General features: G+C 49.5%; 4 protein-coding genes across 4 annotated transcripts; 1 reads left to right on the forward strand and 3 right to left on the reverse strand.

Annotated features, from left to right (window-relative positions):
* Window positions 1-39: 39 nt before the first annotated feature.
* N7481_000983 (oleate hydratase) lies at window positions 40-1,714 on the reverse strand (the record flags this gene model as incomplete). Its single annotated transcript, XM_057260202.1, has 2 exons — window positions 40-1,111; window positions 1,161-1,714. 2 exons carry the CDS (start codon window positions 1,712-1,714, stop codon window positions 40-42), a joined length of 1,626 nt encoding a protein of 541 aa, XP_057128034.1.
* A 1,773-nt stretch (window positions 1,715-3,487) lies between these two features.
* N7481_000984 (F-box protein) lies at window positions 3,488-5,326 on the reverse strand (the record flags this gene model as incomplete). Its single annotated transcript, XM_057260203.1, has 2 exons — window positions 3,488-4,184; window positions 4,251-5,326. The coding sequence occupies 2 exons, from the start codon at window positions 5,324-5,326 to the stop codon at window positions 3,488-3,490; spliced, it is 1,773 nt and encodes a 590-aa protein (XP_057128035.1).
* Window positions 5,327-5,784: 458 nt separating this feature from the next.
* On the forward strand, window positions 5,785-10,860 carry N7481_000985 (putative plasma membrane phosphate transporter Pho87; the record flags this gene model as incomplete). The annotated part of the gene is made up of 7 exons (XM_057260204.1): window positions 5,785-6,102; window positions 6,164-6,493; window positions 6,551-6,926; window positions 7,612-8,068; window positions 8,277-9,474; window positions 9,537-10,659; window positions 10,715-10,860. 7 exons carry the CDS (start codon window positions 5,785-5,787, stop codon window positions 10,858-10,860), a joined length of 3,948 nt encoding a protein of 1,315 aa, XP_057128036.1.
* A 910-nt stretch (window positions 10,861-11,770) lies between these two features.
* N7481_000986 (uncharacterized protein) lies at window positions 11,771-12,625 on the reverse strand (the record flags this gene model as incomplete). The annotated part of the gene is made up of 1 exon (XM_057260205.1): window positions 11,771-12,625. The coding sequence occupies one exon, from the start codon at window positions 12,623-12,625 to the stop codon at window positions 11,771-11,773; it is 855 nt and encodes a 284-aa protein (XP_057128037.1).
* Window positions 12,626-13,376: the final 751 nt, after the last annotated feature.

A 13,376-nucleotide genomic window follows, 5' to 3' on the forward strand; every position in this document is an offset into this window, starting at 1 on the left:
AAGATCATTCAGTATCTCACGACGAGTTTAACGCAAGAGTCATTTCCAGGATAAAAGTCTTAGCAAATTCGCGGGAGTAGAGGAAATGTCATCATACGCATTGTCCGGCAAAGGAATCCCCATCAGTCGCGATGTAGCCTCCTGCGCAGTACGAATTCCATAACTAATGTCCACGGCACTATACCGCGGAATTTCGACAAACTGGCCAACGAAGCCAAAATTCAATGACTTTGCAGGTACGGTTTCAGGGCGGTCGGTCATCGAGCGGACGAGTAACATGGAAGTCATCCGTGGCATGAGACGAGGAATTGTCATGGTGTGGTGGACCAAGGCTGGGTATCCAAGATGCCCAAGCACTTCTGCGAGGATTTCGGCACCAGAACATTGTTCCATCAATTTTTTAACGTAGTTTCCCTTGCGTTGGGGGAGCAACATGAAGCCCCAAAGCACGTAGGTATCGCTCGGCTGTTGGCTAAAAACGGGTTGAGTAGGTACGCAAAGGCGTAACCTCCAATTGCTTTCCGGTAGCATTATCATAGTCCCAGCTTCTCCATCGTCCGTTATGTAAGCCAAAAATTCCCAGAGAGAAGCGTCTGCGGTGGTAATTGTGAAGGAAGCTAAGGTCGATTCGTTCATGCGAGTACAATAGTTGTAGGGATTGCCAAATATGAGCTGGTTAGTCTCAAGCTCCAGCCACAATGCCCAATTCTCATCAAGCTCGTCGGTTGGCTCAATACGTTTGCAAACAGGATGGTGACTATTTGTACCGGTTGACGAGCCTGAGACGGTGGAACCCAGCATAATAATAACTATATCTTCTGTGTTTATCTCCTTTGTGATTTGGAATCCATTCGCAAGAAGATTCAATCTGGATATCTTTTGCCGGCCGTCTTGGACAGTGGTGACAATGATATCCGTGACTTTGGTGTCAAAGAGAAATTCCACCCCTAAGTTATAAAGATAGAGGTATATAGGTCGGAATATAGATTCATTTTGGTAATATCCAGTGATATCCAAGCACTTCAGGATACTCAGGTAAGGATATTGCCTAAGATATTGACGGAGAGCTCGTCTGAATTCTATGGCACTATGCCAAGGTTGGAAACCAAATCTAGTAGCGTGAGTTCAATTTCAACTCAAACACCAGAGAACTGGCTTACTGAGCGGCCCATGTAGTCCAAAATATGCTTTCGAAGAAGCTTTTGGACATGAAATCCCTAATTTGATTCCTACCTAGGCGTTTCTCGCTTCGGAGCATCAACAGGGCTAAATCGACTCGGTTTTTGACGCTCAAGCCCAGCTTAGTGACTTGTAGATTTTCTTTGCTCCTTCCTCTTTGGACAATAAATTTAGTTCGGTGATGCCGGTTTGTGGGCATATGACTCGCTTCTGCCTTTCTGATCTCTTCCAGCACTGTGGGGTCCTGAGTCCTCCCCGAGGGAATGGACGCCAGAAGTTCGTTCAAAGGCGTTCCTATTGGGACGGGCAGGCATCCTGCGAACTGATCGTATCCTTGGCTGGAGTCACCCATATCGTGCAATGCTGCTCCCATAGATATGTGTGAATCCAAAATGTGCACATTTTGGGGTGGCAGCTTGCCGCGCTGTATTAGATAAACTGCTGACGCGAGAGATGCAGTGCCGCTGCCAAGGATCCAGGCATGGGTTTCATTTGGATTTCGTTTATTTTGAGTGTGTGTCCCGTCCATTAACATAGTATGTGATGGTAGAAAGAAACAAAAACTAGTTGGAAGGCACTATCGTTGTCTTCACTCGTTTGAGCGGCTACTATATTATACGGTCGGTATAGTATGGGCGGTCATTAGATACTAGCATTATCATCCATGGATTAGGCTGTAATAGCCCGCTAGTGTGTAATAAAATCACGGCTGGCCAATAAATACTGAGAGTGGCTTCAAGTGGTAACGTCAGCGGAACGCCCGCCATCCGGCTAGACCAGCCGAAGAACACTACGCATTCAGCAAAAATATGACCAGTTTATTCCTGCCATTCTTCATCAAGTAAGGCCTTCTATGATTAGTTCTTGAGGTATATTTATCTGTTAATGCCTACTTGTGCTGGAACCTTGGTTTTCTAGAAATTTTAATCATAGATCACCTGCTCCCAATTCATGTTCAACTTTTGGTATAATAGTAAGCCATGATGACATTTGGTTACAAGAGCAGTTCTATTTTGCTCTATGCACTAATTATCATAAGCTTTACGGCCAGCTTTCCAATACGGTACAACTGAAATGGCTTCCCAAACACAGAATGGAAACTCGCAAGAAGTGTCCCACGAAAAGACTACGGCTGTAGACTTCCTGATCAAGACAGGCGCTATTATAAAAAATATCGAAAAAAATCTGGAGAGAAATCGGCTGGACAGGAAGAAAATCCGCGAGCTCTTGAACCAATATTCCCTTCGCGCCGAATCGGATGGGAGACTAATGAACGCTGCAAGACAAGAGGACCAGTGTGCCAGCCGAGGTTTATTTCTTGCATACACTCACATGGAGTTACTATGCTGGCTGGCGAAAAATAACTACAATATTCCATCGTCGTCAATACGATGGGTTAGCTTGCGACAATTTTCCCCAAAGTACCGTATTCCGCCATTCTGGTCCTCGGCAAAACCGTCGGAATTGAAAAGTCTGTTGGATCATATCAAGAGGACAGCTGCTTTGGTTTATGCGGATCTTCAAGCCCACCATGTACGTCAAACAGAACACGAAATTTAATGTAGTGCTACTCTGACTTGAAGCAAGATTTCCGTCCCTGAAATCGCCATCGAATATCCTAGCGTCCCGGCAGGACAGCCAGCCACTCAACCAACAGAATGTACATGGACCCCTACCCCCTTTATAAAAAGCTTTGAGCTGACGAGATTTTTGATAGCTTATAAAGAGCTCCTTCAACGAGGTCTTAAGGCGCAGAGGTCTCTTGAGGGATTGGTTCCGACCTGAGAATCTGTAAGAATTCTCAGAAGTCTGTTAGTTTCTTACTCTTTTTTTTTCGTTTTCTTACTTGTCTTATGACAATAACGCGAATACGTCTGATAATATTCAATTTCTCTTTCCCATGGACTGCTTTCTCAATGTCGTTGTTTAATTTGGTCGCGTCTCTGGCTACTCTGGTTTGATCATGTTAAATGAAAACCACATGGTGCAGTCTGAAAATGCCGATCACTGGCGACAAAGAGAGCAAATTGCTCATTTACCGCGCGGAAATCCAGCAGCAAGACATCTTGACCTTGATCCGAGTCTCGAAACACATGAAACGTCGTGCCTCTAGGATAATTTTTTCGTGGATTCGGCGCCTGGCCTAGACCATGGTTTGAACATGGAAAGGCCAAGGTATTCTTGATTATGGGTTTCTTTTCGATTTATCCGGAGTATGTTATACCGGATTCCGTCCGATATGTATGTCTCAAACTCGCCGTATATGCAGTCATTCAGTAGTGTAAATCCATAGATCTAAGTGTGCCTCTTAATCCCGCCTTCTCCATGCACCAGGTTTCGCGAGCGGCTCCCATCGCCTATCCCAGCCAGTCACCACCTCATTCTCCAGGTCTTTGGGCATCATATACCAGTATCCATGCTGTGTTCGCAGCTTGGAAGTGGTAGTGTAATCATCCTGAGCCGGGCGTTCATAGCCCGCAATTTTAAACACTTGATCTTCAGCGGCCGCAACTCCAGGCTGTCCTTTTTCCACGCCTAGGTCGAGGTTATAGTCGTACCATTCCTTTGCTGGGCCAGTCAAGTCATCTGTAGAGGCAAAATCAAGGCGGATGATACCGTCCACGACACCAGTATACACAGTTGGTGATGATGGAGATGGAGTGGACATGCTGTAGATGGGGCCACGATAAGATTGACGACCCCTCCTGTGAGGGCGAGGAATATGGCGTGTGAGATCTGGTGGGAGATTGGCAGATAGAAACATGGAGAAATCCATACTTGGTCGATCTTCTCTATTGCTTTTCTTTGATGCCTGTGGCCTTTGCGCTTCTTGATAATTGTAGCTTCTCCCCATGCGCAAGTCGAACATTTTCACCAAACCATCACCACTAGATCCAGCCAAAAACCGATCGTTTCCAATCGGATGCACGCAATACACAAGATTTCCATCTGTTGTATCGCGATATGTTTTTTCGTAAGATCGCGGGGAACGAAGATCGTGAAGTCTAAGGTGATGTTAGTAACTAGCAATTTTTGAATTTTCAGCTGGACTGTAGATATGGACAACAAACCGTATAGTACGATCACCCCATGCAGCAAGAAATATGTTACCCGGGGACTCGATGTGAGATTGTAGAGTATCGAGGGGCGCAATTGAAGTAACACTAGCATGTACGCGATTGATGCGCTCCTCTATGTCCAAAGAATGAACATCTACCACCCGATCAAGGGAGACCCCGTCAGGAGAAATTGTTGAAATCGAAAGAGAACTCTCCATTTCCCCGGTCGCCACAGCGACTTTTGATGGGGAAAGCAGTTTTGAGTAACGACTACGCCCTAGGCTGCCAGTCTCATTGCGGATCCAGGCGAATGCTTCGACCTCCTCTTCATCACTGACGGTGTTGTAGAATGCAATCGATCCATCGTCAAAGTGAGCGGATAGTGTCGAGTGTGCGCCTTGACTGACATCTGTTCTGTCAAGTTCCAAGCCATATGTCTTGAACCTTCTCCGATACTCATGGTATTCTTGAGAAGGAGAAATCGCAAGGTGGATAATGTCGCCCCTCCTGCGGCCAAAAATCAAATTTTCTGTATCGGCCTTCTTGTTCGACTCTGGCCGCATGAGGTGCACGCCACAGATATCCTCGTAGCTACTGACTTCTTCCAGGTCATTGAAAAGAATCCAATTCTCTTGTGGGTTCTTGCCCGATTGCTTTACTCGCACAACGAGTTGATGTGCCGCACCCCACGCGAGCACTTCTTTCCGATCTGCCCAGGCCGCACCATTCCATATCTCGTAGGAATCAATTGCAGGCCTGTAACCCAAGGTAGGATTGTCTCGTCGAGTCGTCTGTTGACAGCCGATCCGAGTGACAGTTTCAGGCAAGACGATAAAGCGGCCAAATACGCCGAGTCTGTCAAGGGCTCGCGACCTCGACGTGAGAGCACACGCTGCATCTTTCCAGAACGCTGGTGTGGGGGTACAGGGAAATTTGCTTTGCACTAAGGCTCGGAAAAGTCGATACTCATCTGTGGAGATAATCTTGTACAGCCTGTGACAAGTTCGCGACAGATTTGCCAATGCATTTGCGGTCGGTAAATAGATTGCGATGTGATAGATGATCTCCGATGGCAAATCGGAGAGCATGGCGAAGGATTGTCTCTTGATAGTAATTCCCTTTTCTTTGTCGAAATTCCTTCAATGAGACTTGTTTATTGCTGGGGATTTTACATGTATGTTTGCGTCCATTATTGTGATGGTGCTGGTGCTGTTGTGACTCAGGGCTCGTGTTGCGATTGGAATAATCGTCAAAATCGAGCCGCAAGATTCAATGACTCTTCAATGACTCCTCGAAAATTAGGCAAGCAGCACACTTCAAATTTGAGACACAAGCAAATTGATCGCGAGGCTGCAGCCGATGTGCACAATGACGTTAATCCAACGTTGGGCATAGTTCATCAACCTTGTTTCGCCCGTGGCTGAAGTCATTGAATTCTATGACTAAGCATCCGGAAAATTGCAGACCGCACGCGATCGGCCTTGACCTTGACCTTCGACTCTCGAATTCAACCAACCCGGTCGTCGATTGAGGTCTATTCCACACAATGCCACCCAGACTCAACCTCTTTACAGCACACAAGGCAGCGGCGGCTCTCCGCCAGCCCGCCTCATTCGCACCTCGCAACATCGCTTCTCCTCTCCGATTCCGCGCCGAACAGACCGCCTCGATTCAGACAAGATGGAACTCGTCCAAGAGTGGCAAGAAGGTCATTCCTCCTGAGGAGCAGAAGTTCCCGACTCAGGATCCTCTTCCCCACGTCAGCGAAGAGGCTGCCGAGGTAGACAGAATTATGAGCAAAGAAAAGAGCTGCGATGGACAACCCACCGCTCCCGAACTGGAGCAAGGAACCCCAGTCTCGGAGGTGAGCAGGACTTGAGAATAGCCACTCGAAGAATATTACTAACTTTGGATCTCATCTATAGATTCTTTCCCGTGACCAGGAAGCCATGAAGCACATGCCAAAGGTCATGCAAGACCAGCTCAAGAAGGGCACCCGTTCGTTCTCGACCTCCGCTCGTAGCCGTCTGCCCGAGACCGAAAACTCCCAAGCGGAGGGGGATGCATCTGCCGCCATGCTTGCGAGCATGATCCAGGGAGTGGAAGAACAGGCAGCTGAGCGGATCCCAGGCTTGAAGTTCGCCGAGCCCGAGGCCCCGCGGGGGACATTGAACTTCCGGAAACGCTACGATACCATGCAGGACCAGTTCACCAAGATGCTGATGCAAGATGGCAAGCTGGCTCGCGCCCAAAAGGTCCGGCATATCTTTTCCATTGTGTTTCCGAACCCCGAACTGACCCTAAATCACTAGAACATGTCCATCATTCTGGATACCCTCCGTACCTCATCCCCTCCCAATATCCAATCCCGCCGTCCTCTTCTCGGAGCTCCCCCCGCTCCGCAACTGCCTCTCGATCCCGTTCTTTACCTCACCCTGATCGTCGACTCGGTGGCTCCCGTATTCCGAATTCGTCAACAGAAGGGTATTGCTGGTGGTGGTACTGCCGTGCAAGTTCCCCACCCCTTGACCCTGCGCCAGCGCCGTCGCACTGCCATCAAGTGGATTATCGATGGCTCGGAGAAGCGCCGTGATGCGCACCTGGCGCACCGTGTCGCAAATGAGCTGATCGCGATCGCCGAGGGCCGTAGTGGCGTGTGGGACCGGAAGGACGGGCAGCACAAGATTGGTATCTCTGGACGTGCCAACTTGGGTCTGGCGCCCCGCCGCCGTTAATATAATCATCGAGTGCGTGCTTCTGTCTTTTTGGGTTGACGGTTTGAACATGGTCTTTCAGCAATCTTTCAACAATGTATATTATCTGAATTAGTTCAAGTTTGGCCATATGGAGTCATGTATGTATGCTTCGCCAAGCTACTAGTACACTTGAATTGGTTAAATCGATATAGGTCTATGGTAGTATACTAGTATCAGTACTACCTCCATCCATACTAGTACTACTATTATCCCATTACTTAAACTATTTTATGCATATTCCAGCCTATATTACATCCTAGTATACTACTAATGCATACTTGATATAGCGTGCGGCTGATAGGCCACAGCCACGCTGACTCAGCATCAAATTATTCTCGATACGGCATGTAACGGTTCCTGAAGTCATCGCGAAAAAGGAGCTCTTGGCTTGCAAGCAGGGACCATGCTCATGTCCAGTCATTGTCTCGGAGAATAATAGGAGAAAATATCTTGTCGAATGCGCATGCGATCAGCCGTGCTCACCACATTTCCAGCCTGACCATCAGTGCAACCCACGAAGCCGGCTCCAGCTGACCACACACCCGCCCACTCAGTCTGTCTGGCCGCCCCGCAACACCTCCTCATTTCCTCGATCGGACCCCCCCTCCTCTAAAAAGCGCAATTGCCTGCTTGTGGCCGATTCCCCTCCGGGCCCTCAACGACGGTGGCTACCTCCCAAAGCCGCGGATCCATCGAACTCACAGATTTCAACTCTACCACCCGTCCGTTAGCTCTACGAGCTCTCGGGTCTGCAGCTGCGCGCACACAACGATCGACGAGCGCTTCGCGGCCGTTTGAGCCAGCTGCCAGCTCACAATCGCTTGCAGGGCTTCCATCCGAAAAGGTCGAGGACTGGGAGAAGACTGCTTTATCGGAACGCCCGCGGGGCTACCGCTCCTCTCGTCTCAGACTTTGGCCTGAAGCTCTTCGACGTCGAGCTCACCGTGTTGGTCCTGGTCAGGTTGATCCTGATCCCGAAAAACTCGCCAACATGAAGTTTTCACACAGCATTCAGTTCAATGCGGTGCCAGATTGGAGTTCGAATTATATTGCGTACAGTAACCTGAAGAAACTGTGAGTTTATTCTGTCTCCTTTGCCCTTCCTCTGTGGTTGGAATGAGCAGCTGCGATCCTTGGCGATATGTGGTCGTGGTCTCGGATGTACATCTGAAAATATATATCGGAACGGGAGTCACATCGCACAGGAAGGGATAATTGCATACGGTTCGCGCGCGGAATGGTCGTATCGTTCATGTGGCTAACGGACCGATCTGTATCTTAGCATATATACCCTCGAGAAGCAAGTTCATCGGCCCGATGAACAGTCCGCCCCGGACGTTGAGTCCGCTCCGCTGTTGTCCGGCGCACAAGTGCATAACCCGGACGGTGTGTTCAAGCGTGCCCTCGATGCGGAACTGGGCAAGATTTGCACCTTTTTCCAGCAAAAGCAAAGGGAGATATTTGAACTGACAGATGAATTGGTACATGAGGGCACGGAGTATCTTATGCAAACAGACGGTGTCAATATGGATCCTGTGAGTGAGAGTGTGGTCAAGGCGAGAACCATGAGTACCAGCTCTCGCCCGGGAACTGGCTACAATCAACCTCATCGTCGCCCATCAGGTGGCGTGAGTGACGATGCGGATGATAGCGATGACGACGCTTATCCTCCAGTGCTCAACCCTCGCAATCGACTCATGCAGTCAACCGATGGAGAGTCTACAACGGAAGACCGCGCAGGCGACATGGCGGACTCGGCCTTCTTTGGCCTCGGAAGCAGTCGTGCGCCCCAGGATTCTGACCTGAGTGACCAGGCTTTCCTCGATCTGTACAATACGGGAGTCTCGTTGAAGAAGCGTCTCGTCGAAGCCTACGTCTCTCTGTGCGAACTTCGTTCATTCATCGAGCTGAACAAGACTGGCTTCTCCAAGGCCTTGAAGAAGTACGACAAGACCTTGTTCCGCAATATGCGTCGGGATTACCTCGGTTCAGTCGTCAACCCAGCGCTGCCATTCACCGAGTCCACCACGTCCGCTGTTGATGACTACATTACTAAGGTAGAGGGTATCTATGCTGAAATTGTCACCAAGGGTAGTCGGCCTTTGGCTAGCCGGGAACTGCGTCTACATCTACGTGAGCATGTGGTCTGGGAGCGAAATACCGTCTGGCGCGAAATGATTGAGATCGAACGCCGTGCGCAGGCCGCGAATGTCGGTATTCGTCGAACTCTGCTGGGTGGTGATGAAGATCCGGCCACGGCACGCCGCCAGGGTGACAAACAAGAAATTCGAACTACAGAGATTGGAACCCCCCTTGGCAGCATACACTTCCCCACCTGGCTCTGCAGTCTCAGCTTCGGTACTCTGGTCTTCAGCTTTGCTGTCTTCGGAGCATTGCTGGCCACGCCCATGATGGAGACGCCCGAACAACAGAACTGCCTTGCAATGCTGGTTCTTGTTAGTTTTCTCTGGGCTACCGAGGTAAGCATTCTGCAATTTGAATTTATATGGGAGATCCGAATTTCTAACATGATCATATATAGGCCATCCCGCTTTTCGTGACTTCGCTGCTAATTCCGTTCCTGGTTGTTGTGTTGGGTATCATGCGATCTGAGGAAAAGCCACACAAGCGACTTGGTCCAAAGGAATCCGTTGGCATGGTATTTGCAGCTATGTGGACGCCAGTGATCATGCTTCTTCTGGGTGGTTTCACCATCGCTGCAGCTCTATCCAAATATGACATTGCCCGACGCATGGCTATGTTTGTTCTGAGCAAGGCTGGCTCCAAGCCCAAGACCGTGCTATTGACCAATATGTTTGTGAGCATGTTCCTCAGCATGTGGATCAGTAACGTTGCGTCTCCCGTGCTCTGCTACTCGATTATCCAACCTCTTCTTCGCAACTTGTCCCCGGACTCGAACTTCGCGAAGGCGCTGGTCCTGGGTATTGCTCTGGCGGCCAATGTCGGTGGTGCAGCTTCGCCAATCGCTTCACCGCAAAACATTATTGCTCTACAGAACATGTATCCCAGCATCAGCTGGGGCACATGGTTCTTCATCGCGCTGCCTGTCTGCATTATTTCCATCTTCCTGATCTGGGCCCTGCTCCTGGCGACGTTCCACCCGGGACACAACACGACCATTATCCCCATGCGCCCAGTCAAGGACCGTTTCACTGGTATTCAATACTTCATCAGCGCCGTGACTCTCGGAACTATCGTGCTCTGGTGCGTGAGCCACCAGCTCGAGCATGTCTTTGGCGACATGGGTGTCATAGCCATCATTCCCCTCGTGTTATTCTTCGGCACGGGTATCCTGAATAAGGAGGATTTTAACAATTTCCTCTGGACGATCATCATCCTCGCTGCTGGTGGGTTGTGTCTTGGCAAGGCCGTCACCTCCTCTGGTCTTCTGCACACCATCGCTGGGAGCATCACCGAACGGGTCGAGCACCTGAGTCTGTATAGCGTGCTCCTCGTCTTCTGCGCATTGATTCTTGTCATTGCCACCTTCATTTCTCATACCGTTGCTGCTCTGATCATCCTACCTCTCGTCCGTCAGATCGGTGTCAACATGGAAAACCCTCACCCCAATCTGTTGGTCATGGCCAGTGCCTTGATGTGTTCTGTTGCGATGGCCCTGCCCACGAGCGGATTCCCCAACATGAGTGCGTATCCCTATGATCCCGTTTGTTGGATGTATGTACTGACTTGTTATAATAGCTGCCATCATGACCGAAGTCCCGACAACCGGCCAGCGCTACCTTCAAGTCCGCCATTTTATCACTCGCGGTGTTCCATCAAGCTTGATGTGTTTTGTAGTGATCGTCACCCTCGGCTATGGACTGATGTATATTGCGGGGCTATAGGAAATGAAAAAAAAGGCAATCCATCGATATATTTGGGATATTGATGTAATGAATTCCACGGCCTAGAGGAGGAAAGACTCGGTGAGATGTTGGTTTCTTCTTTCTTTCGTTCTTTCTTTCTTTCTTTCGTTTTCTTTTTCTGAGCGCTTAACTTCTTTTCTCTGCGTGGTCATATTACCGGCGGCCACTAGGCATACTCAGCTTTTGTTTTGCTTTGTTTGGGCAAATAGACTGACGGATGGCATCTCCGTCCGGCTGCGTATCTTACATACCTGGAATCCAGCACATACCCCCATATTATCTCATTGTAGAATAAACACCTATGTTTTTCCTCGCGATTGGGCATTGAGTTAGAGATGTCAGATAAGGAGTGTCCAACCTTGCTCGTCTCACCTGACAGTCCCGTCTACCCGACTGGCTGGGCGCGGACAGTAACACATCCACGTCACTAATACTCCGATCCGACACGGCCGGCAAATTGGAATGAAGTGATCAACGTTATTGAATTACGAGAGTCTTGAATAAAGTAATGTGTCACTGAGTAGACAAGTACGAGTCTTGATTATCCCTTCGCCGAAAGCAGCTATATGGGAGAACAATTATACTGTACAATCATGACCAGACACCGAAACCCTGAATGGAGGCGCCACGTCAAATCTAGGGATTGAACAAGCCTAGACACACGATATAAGAAGAGGGGGAAAAAAGAGAAGCAAGTAAATGAAAAAAAGGGAAATAAAAAGCAGGACGTGCGCAGTCATAATCGAAACCGGCCAGCTATGCAATCCTGCATCTTGCATCACCGTACATGAGTCATCGCTCGCAGAGGTATCAAACGTAAAGCATTGTGGACAGAAGGGGTATTCTGCTATTCATCCACTATACTCGAGTTGAATTAATTCCTACAAGATTAGTTAGTACAAATATGAACAAAGAACGTCTTGCAGGGGAAGTGAAACGGAGAAAAAAGTAAAAAAGGAAGGGGAAATACTGACAATAAGCCTATAGTCAAATCACCATGAATCTTGGCCTTGAGTTGAATCTCAATATCAAGATTCAGATCCAGTCGCAGACGCAACTGTTCGTCCTGACCTTTATCATCACCCTTCTCCTCCTTTTCGCCTCCGCCCAGAACGCCGCCGACAGCTTTCCCGGCGGATCCAGTGACTCCGTTCAAGGCATTGCCGGCTGTGTTCTGGACTAGCTGGCCGGCTTGATCGACGCCGCCGAGACCACCGAGTGGGCCACCTTCGCCGCCTTGCTGCTGCTGCTGCTGCTGTGGCTGGCGGGTGCGGCGAGTGCGCTGGCGTTGCTGAGGTTGAGCGTCCATATCGTTGCGGGGAACAGATTCGGTATCAGTGTCTTGTCTGCGAGATGGGCGCGGACGACGACGACGACGGGGTTCTTCTTTTTGAGGTTGGGGTTCGGGCTCGGGCTCGGGTTCTCGCTCTTGCTTCTTTTCTGGCTGGGCGTCACCGTTCTGGGTATTTTCCTTCTCGTGATCCGAATCGGGTTCTTGTTGAAGGGATTCAGGCTCAGGCTCTTGGTTTTCTTCCTTTTGCTCAGATTCTTGCTCCTGATCTTTCTCTTCGGTCTTATCTTTGTCTGATTGGTCTTGATCTTGTTGACCTTGCTCGGAGGGAGGAGGGGTCTGCTCTTGCTTGGCTGGAGTCTTCTTTCCCAGTTTGGGAGGGGCACGCTTTGGCTTGTTGGGGGTGGTAGGGGTGGACTCCGGGTTGGGATTAGAGGAATCTTGATCGGCCATGGTGGAAAGAGAAGAGAAGAAAAGCAATGAGAGGGGGGAGAGGGAGAGCGGAGAATATGAAGTGGTCCGATGCAGATGATATGGGTTATGAAGGACCAAGCGCTCTGTGTAATGAGGATGTATCGCAATGACGCGGTCTAGAAGAAGCCACTTTGGACAGACATAAAACCGGTGGAAGATGGAGATGAACGTGGGGGGGAGGCCCGCCTCCGACGTCAGATGAGACGTCAATTCAATTGTGTGTACTGTTTGGTGGTTTGAGAAAGATGCCAAACCAGACGGAAAGGCTGGAAATGACGTGGGAGGGGAGCAGGGATGTGGTGCACTCAGGTGGAAGTATATCCGTGGTACGGAGTATAGTACGAGATATACGGGAGTGTGCAACCACCTTAGAATATGATGTGAATCTAGGCGGATCAGATCAACAGTGGAAAATGTCCGTGTGGGCTTTCGTTCTTATGTCAGCAGCCAATCAGGAGATGCGCCGGTGCAATTTGGCAGGTGCGACCCACTTTTATAGATTGGAAAACGACGTAAGACGGTCGCACTTGCCAATCGCCGTTGAAATTCGATATTAAAATGACGTAGAAGCAGGGCACTTTGGTTCAACGGGAAGTTGGAACTGGAAGTTGGCAGCTTCAAAGTTGGAAGTGCCAGTCCCTCTGAAACTGCCTCTTGTTTCCACGGGTCGAGCAAGGGCGGAAACCGGCTCTTGCTGGCTGGTGTGGCTGGTAGACGCTGCGTCGGCTAC

This window comes from Penicillium waksmanii, assembly GCF_028829765.1.
Source record: "Penicillium waksmanii strain IBT 27052 chromosome Unknown utg000001l:1.0-4852451.0:1.0-4856178.0, whole genome shotgun sequence".
In the NCBI taxonomy this organism is placed as follows: domain Eukaryota; kingdom Fungi; phylum Ascomycota; class Eurotiomycetes; order Eurotiales; family Aspergillaceae; genus Penicillium; species Penicillium waksmanii.